At 47.9% G+C, this 7,778-nt stretch overlaps 1 protein-coding gene across 1 annotated transcript; it reads left to right on the forward strand.

Moving 5' to 3' along the window:
• Positions 1–3,086: 3,086 nt before the first annotated feature.
• LOC127343182 (uncharacterized) lies at positions 3,087–7,333 on the forward strand. Its single transcript, XM_051369299.2, has 2 exons — positions 3,087–4,068; positions 6,922–7,333. The coding sequence occupies exon 1, from the start codon at positions 3,154–3,156 to the stop codon at positions 4,063–4,065; it is 912 nt and encodes a 303-aa protein (XP_051225259.1). The 5' UTR covers positions 3,087–3,153; the 3' UTR covers positions 4,066–4,068; positions 6,922–7,333.
• The last annotated feature ends 445 nt before the right edge of the window (positions 7,334–7,778 follow it).

The following is a 7,778-nucleotide window of genomic DNA, read 5'->3' on the forward strand; positions in this document are numbered from 1 at the left end:
GGAAACTCTTGGGATCTAGATCTTGGAGTCTTTGGTTGACTTTCCCCCTTGTTCTTCCTCTCCAATCTCATCCTAGCATTCGTTGCTTTGGTGGGATTTGAGTGTGAAGGACTTGAACACCTCCGGTGTTCTTGCTTTGCATCATTGCATAGTGTTGAGCTCTCCACCACGATTTGTTCGAGTGAGAGACCGTGAGCTTGTTACTCTTGGAGGGTGACCTCCTAGTTGGCTTGGTGATTGGTGCTCCGGTGATCTCTTCAAGAAGATTGTGAAGAGGCCCGGGCTTCTCCTTCGTGGAGCTTGTGAAGTGGTTGTGGAGCTTGCCATCTCCGGAGCGGAGGAAAAGCTAACCATAAGGAAAGGGCCATTATCCTTCGTGGGTGTGGTTCGGAGAATAGGGTGAGCCTTCGTGGCGCGGGGAATCCTTCGTGGGACCTCCACTCCTCCAAACGTGACGTACCTTGTTGCAAAGCAAGGGAACACGGGAATACATCCTCGTCTCCGCGTACCTCGGTTATTTCTATACCCGAGCTCTCTTTCCTTGTGATAGCCATCGTGCTTGAAGTATATATATATATCTTGCTATCACTTGTGCTACATATATCTTGTGCCTATCTTGCTTAGCTCAAGTTGCTATTGTTACACTTAGTTGAGCCTAGCATATTTAGGGTTTGTGCTTGTAAACTAAACGATAGTTTAATTCCGCATTCTTACAAGACAAATCCGCGAGAGTTTGTAATTGCCTATTCACCCCCCCCTCTAGGCGACATCTCGATCTTTCAATGAGGAGCAAGGGGAGGGGGCCGGCCACACCAAGCCCTAGTTGGCCGCACCCCTATAGTGGCCGGCGCCCCCCTCTCCCAAACCCTAGCCGCCCCTCCTCCACCACCTCTCCGGCATACGCTTAGCGAAGCTCCGTCGGAGATCTCCGTCGACACCGCCACCACGCCGTCGTGCTGCCGGGATTCCAAGGAGGATCTACTACTTCCGCTGCCCGCTGGAACGGGGAGAAGGACGTCGTCTTCATCAACACCGAACGTGTGACCGAGTACGGAGGTGCTGCCCGATTGTGGCACCGTCAAGATCTTCTACGCGCTTTTGAAAGCGACAAGTGATCATCTTCTGCAACAACGAGATCTAATCTCGTAGGCTTTGGAACTCTTCAAGGGTTAGTCTCGTTCATCCCCTCGTTGCTACCGTCTTCTAGATTGCATCTTGGCTTGGATTGCGTTCTCGCGGTAGGAATTTTTTTGTTTTCTATGCTACGAATCCCATCACCACTCTCTAGTGAATGCATCCATCAAGCTTGGATCCATCGTCATTGTTCGATTCACCTCGGCAAGAAGCTCGGCACTTGCTTTCTTCTCGTCTAGAGCAATCTTCCTCTCCTCCAACTCACGGATCCCTTTCCACCTTTCTTGCCTCATCTCATTCTTCTTATCCTTCATGAGCATTTTTGCCTTCAAGATTTTATTGCGCTTGATTCCTTTGACTTCCTCATCTCTTCAATGTTGGATGCCAAGTTGGCATTTTCTTTCTCAATTTTCACCCACTCTTTTGACTTCTTGTTTCCATATGGCCTCCCCTTGTTCCTTCCTCCTTCCTCATCACTACCATCCAACTTAAGCAAAGCTCCCTTTTGTGGTTTTGCTTCTTCATCCCTCAACTTCCACTTCTCCGTATGCTCAAGCAACTTCCAACAATGTTGAAGATTGAATGCTTTCCCTTTGGTGCTGGCCATTTCCTCGTACCTTTCCATTGGAATGGATTCGATTCCGTGGTTCTACTACTTGGTAAAGGTAGAGCTCGGACTTGCTCCAATACTCACCTCCGACGGCTACAAGAAGATCGATAATATCCCACCGGCCTTGTAGTGACCGATAGGTGCGCTCCACCGGATTCTCCACGGGAGGCAAGAGATTGAAAAACATGTCCTCAATTCTAATCCAGTAGCGCTTCCCGGTTTAATCCGTGCCATTGATCGCATCAAGTGACACTTGTGACCACGCCTTGCACAAGACTGTGTCTTCGATCACGCTGTAGTTGATAGCCCTCCTATTCTTTGCCTTGGCCACATCATACGCTCCTCGATCAACCTCCTCCAACTTCTCGTCGTCCTCCTCACCATCCTCATAATCGACCTCCTCCTCCACCTCGTCACCACACAAATCATATGCAGGGAGCGACAGCTGCGTGATGCACACCTCCATCTCGTTGAGGAGTTCAACAAAGGAGGTGGGGCCATCGTCATACCTTGAAGGCATTTCGTCGAACACTTTGCCTGCGCCAACATCTGAAGGTTGCGGAGCCGCGAATCCGGCGACCGGCGGGGAAGCTTGAGGAGCGGCGGCGCATGGCTTCACAACCTGCTTCTTGCCTCCGCCCTGCGTTTCCTTCTTCGGCCCGCTTCCGACGGCCTTCTTCCGCCTTGTGACTGCTGGGGCGAAGACGGCCCTAGCGGCGGTTGGGGAAGCAACGGTCGGGGAAGCAGCGGCCAGGGAAGTAGGGGAAGCGGCGGCGACGCGCTTCCTCTTCTTGATGGCGGCATGGGCGGCGGCCGGCGAGCACGCGTGCACCGACGAAGCAAGAGGAGCTGCCACCATGGGATGGGGGAGTTGAGTAGCGGCCGACGGGAGGTCGGAGGACTCCATGGCACCGATTCTCTGGACCTTATGGAAAGACGAGTGGGGATGCTCTTGTTTATTGGAACGTAGTAGTGTTAATCCAACCTTTTTGCTAATTCCACGTTAACCGGGAATTGGGTTAGTTCCAGATCAACTCGACAATCATGTGCAATTAGATATCCTTTGTCTTAATTACACGTGAATTACACATGAAATCACTGAAAATTAAGCTAATTCTAGGTTGATGGGGAATTAGGGCAATTTTCTCCGGCTGTCCGGTGGCAGCTGTCAAACACTCCAATGTATCAAAACCCGTATGGTCTCCCGCTCAGACGCTGAATCAAAACACTGTACTCGTTGGCAGGGCTCCTTCATAACCATCGGATCGGCCAACACCTCACCGCATCCACCGTTGGTTCAAAACTCGGGAGGGGGGAGTGGGGCCCGCCCCCAAATCTCGTCGCCACCTCCGCCTCGCAATCCCTCTCCCCCCACCAACAAGAAACCCTAGCGCCGCCGCTCGCCGGCGATGGAGGCGCCGGACGAGGAGGCCGGCCTGGGGCTCCCGGAGGACGAGCGCCTTCTGGAGGTCACCATCATCTCCGCGCAGGGGCTGAAGCCGCCCTCGGGGCTTCGGCGCCGGCTCCAGGCGTACGCCGTGGCGTGGGTTGATACCGCGCACAGGCTCCACACGCAGCCCGACCGCTTCGGCGGCCTCGACCCGGCCTGGCACGAGCGCTTCCTCTTCCGCGTGCACGAGGCCGCGCTCGCCGAGGACTCCCGCGCCGCCGTCACCGTCGAGATTTACGCCTCGCCCAGCGGGTCCTGGCACATCGGCGGGGACTCCCTCGTCGGATCCGCGCGGTTCCTCCTGGGCGACAACCGCCTCCTCTGCCGCCCTGTCGGGTCCCCGGCCATGTTCGCGGTTGGCGTCCGCCGCCCCTCCGGCCGCGTCCACGGCCTCCTCAACGTGGCCACCAGCCTGGTTGCTGCGCCCCCGTCTCCGGCGGCCTCCCACGCCCTCAGCGTCTCCCCCGCCGTCTCCCTCAGCGGCCTCCCCCCTGCCGTCGCCATCAGCAGCCTCTCCACGCCGCCCATCTCAGGCCGTGTGCTGCGCGTCCTCAACCGCGCGCACCCAACGCCCCCGCCTTCTCCTAAGGTGCTCACGCCCAAGAAGCCGCAGGCCTCGCTGAAGCCTAACAGTAAGGGAGCGGATGACCAGCAGGTCGCTGTGAAGCCGAACAACAAACATGAAGATGATGCTAGCGACCAGGAGAATGAGGAGGATACGGGGTACATGGGCGGGGTCATGTTTTGCGGGCCTTGCGTCCTACCATTCCCGAGAAAGATCCACAGCAGCCCCTCTGACGACAACCTGCAGGCCTTCGCTGGCATCTTCACCGGCGGAGTTGGCATGGCCAGACCGAGCCCTCGTCACTGACAGGTCCATTCTTTCAGCCAATTACTCGATTTGTTCTGGACATAGTCTGTTTGTTCTTCTTGTGGTGGGTAATAGTTTCTCGACACCGAGGATATAGTCAGCTGTAGCATAACTTCATATCATCATTTGCTATATTGCAAGTATATCACAACCTTCTTCTTGTGTAAATTCAATTGGACTGTAGTCAGTTCCGCAAGGAATTGTTAAGAGTGTTATTCTGTCCTTGATATTGGAAGAAACCTGCTTCATGTTTAATAGACTGGAGATTTCAGTGGGAGCAATACTCACATGCATCCAAGATTATTTCTATCCATCTTGATTGGGTTTGTGGTGTTCATTTTTTGTTTCATATCTATTCTTCGTGAACACATTGCTAGCTTCTGCAGAACTGTCGATACATGCCACTTCATGAAATTAGCTTTTCCTGACGGCATGATACATATATTTTCATGGGTAATGCATGTGCCTTCAGCTTTCTTCAAGTGGCAGCTTTAATCACACAATTGTGTTGGTTGATTTGGTTTCGTTGTTGCGCCATTGAGGTTTCATAGATCTGTTCAAATGATAAATAGAACTTTGGACATGATATACTAATAGGTTATCATGTTCGGTTATTTACTTATTTACTTGCTCAGAAGCTGCATTCACATGGATCTAGATGCACGCTAGATCACTTTATTGGTCTGAAATAGATAGCACCATAGGTTTTTCACCTTTATTGTGTTATATGACCATGTCGTAGAAATTGAGCAAACATCATGAACTTATCTTTTCCTGATGGCATGATACATTTTTTTACTGATGATCATGCCACTCATGGAACACGCGTAATTAACCATTCCTAGATTACTTTAGATGATTGTTCAACATGCGTAGTGCAGTAAAATTTGCTCATCGGTTAGCTGCATGAAGTGTTGCGGGATTTGCTTGTCGCGGGTCTTAGAATTGTTCAGAGTGATCCAGTGTTGAAATCTAAAGTCATCCAGTAACTAATCTTATGGTATGTCATGTAGATGCAATGATACTTAAATGGGATACATACAGCCACCATTATACTAAACCCTGAACCCCCACACCACCAGTCCCGCCAAATTCACTGTAGCTGCTTTAGAAGGTTGTTTTTACCACGTTTCCTAGTGCAAGAAATAAAGTAAATTCATAGTGACTGAGAAGCAGTGAAAGATTAAGTTCTAGATCCTGTTTGTAGTTAATATCACCCCATTCTACAAGGTAGAGTCTTAATTCCAAAATTTGCATCATGTTAGAAAGTGCAGGAGCTTATTTCCCCTGTGTTCAAACAAATAAGATGGTTCAGGGTGTACACATGCCATGTTTAGGGCCCAAACTCCAAGTGATTTCTTTGGGTTGCATGTGCCAGTTTAGGCCATAGCCAATATGCATGTTATTGGCTTGTTCTCTGGTCCAGACTATGCGGTACACATATGAGAGGCCATTGTGGAGCTTGAGAGTAATTTTGTTTTAGTTTTTTAGTATAATCAAGTAATACTTTGTGAACTTTGTCCTTTAACCCTTCAGGTAAAATTTTCCATTTCCCCTTAGTTTTCTTCTCTTTCCTTTCCTTGACACATCCATGTTGAACACACCATGTTTTCAGAAACTAAATGTTGAATAGCCATCTGGCACATATCTGCTCTGTCTTAGGGGTGACAGATCATATTGTTTGACATTTTTATTGTCTTCTCCAGCTTGCCATTGTGGTTTGGTGCATAAACTTTCTATTCAAAGCTACTCCCTCCGTCCACTAATAAGTGTATGTTTAGCTTCTATCATAAGTCAAACTTTCTTAAACTTGACCAACTTGCTAGAAGAAAGTAGCAACACTTATGACACTATTTGAAACTGGGAAGAGACACATCTTATGATATATCCAGAATTTGATATAGCCTCTCCCGTATGGGACAGGACTCCTGAGTTCAGCAAGATTGTCGAATGTTAGAAATTGATAATGCTAGGAGTTAGGATATTTACTGGTGATAAATTTTTAGAACATCGAATTCTGATGAGTTTCATTTATGATGACACAATGGCCTCTAGATCTTGTTAAAGATGTCTGATATTATTTGTTCATTGCTGACTCAACTATGTGATCTTGTAGATTAGGCACTCAGTTTATATTTGTGTGCACTCATTTTCTCAAGATCCGGTTAATCTGGTTAGTTTGGTGTGGCTCTTGATTGCATACAGTACATCAGCATGTTTCTGAATTGATTTATGCTTAGTTATCAAATCTGCATTATCTGTTTGTCAGTAGCTGTGCTGAAGGCCTACAATCTTATATGAAAGCAACCACCATAAGTGTCTCTTTCCACCATTTGCCTAATAGTGGTTTGTAGCCTCCTTTATTCCAAAGTTGCCACATAATAGTTTTCCTTGGTTGGCCGTATGTGTGATTGTGCTGTCCAAAATCTGCCTGCTTTATATATAGTAGGATCCTATGTTCTGAGTTCAACTCTTCCTTTCACACTCTTTAGAGTTATCCATCAAGTAAGGGTATGAACTGTTTTAAGTTAAAAACTGACCCGGAGATTTGATGCCTTCTGATTTATGTGGAACTCCCTGTTTCTTAACTTGCTGCGCTTGTTGGACACTACACATAAGCATAACTATAAGAAAAGTCCCAGTTGTTGATTTTGTCTTTACATCAGTGGCCTCTCCGTCCCACCTCACATATTTGCCTTTTTTTTGCAAGTTGTTGCCATGTCGTTCCAACTAAACAATCCTGATTCAGTGGCCTCTCAATCATGCCGTCTTTTGTTTGGTCATGTGATTGCTTGAATAATTTTGCGTATGCTCAATTGGTTGATCTGGATCCCATTTGCTCCTTCCCCTTTACAGGAATAATCACCTCCATTTCATTAACTTTTCAAATGCAATGTTGGAGAAGAATGTGAGGGCCAGTGAGCACCAAGCACTTCACAATATGTTCCAATATTCCATCCTGCACCTGGCATATTGGGCTAGATCCTTTTGCTTTAGCTGCCCATTTGCAAAGATGGCATTGGAGGGCTAGTTGTCGTCTCCAGGTTTTGTTTTTTCTTGATGCTCTTGCATATACGGTATATATGTTGTAGATTCCGTGGGACGTAGAAAGTTTTCTGGCTGCTTTGGGCATCATGGGAAGAGTTAACTATATTTGTTGACAAATGGTGTGCTGTGATGCCACAAGTGGAAAACTAAGCACGAATCTGGCAAGCAAAGCATGCTCTGCTTTTCCTGATTGGTGTGGCAATATGGCATTATTAGAATACTGGTGATTCCCAAGGGCTGCAGAGGGGAACTCTTTCAAGTGGGCTTGCCACTCGCTGGCTCACTGCACCCTGGGCTTTATCCTTCCAGGTTTCAACTTCACAGTGCTAAATTCTTTACAACCTTCTTTTAGGTCAAATTCTTTACGATCTTGTACTTGTGCATATCAACAGAGATGTACCTTAAAGTTGTTGGTGCCTCCATCTTACCGAGTAACATAGCGCTGATAGTCTGATACAACACATTTTTCAGATTATTTGTGGGTACTTACTGGTCTGAATTTATAGGATTGGTAGCTGATACTTGTTTCAGAGACTCTGGCCGTATAGGTACACGAGACCTGATTATTATTCAGATAACCTTCTTTCTGGCTGCTTGCAATTTGCAGCATGCTTTCTCTATGTGCTGAATACATATCGAATACTCCCAGCCTTGTAGTACAACTT

Source organism: Lolium perenne, chromosome 3, assembly GCF_019359855.2.
Source record: "Lolium perenne isolate Kyuss_39 chromosome 3, Kyuss_2.0, whole genome shotgun sequence".
Classification (NCBI taxonomy): Eukaryota; Viridiplantae; Streptophyta; class Magnoliopsida; order Poales; family Poaceae; genus Lolium; species Lolium perenne.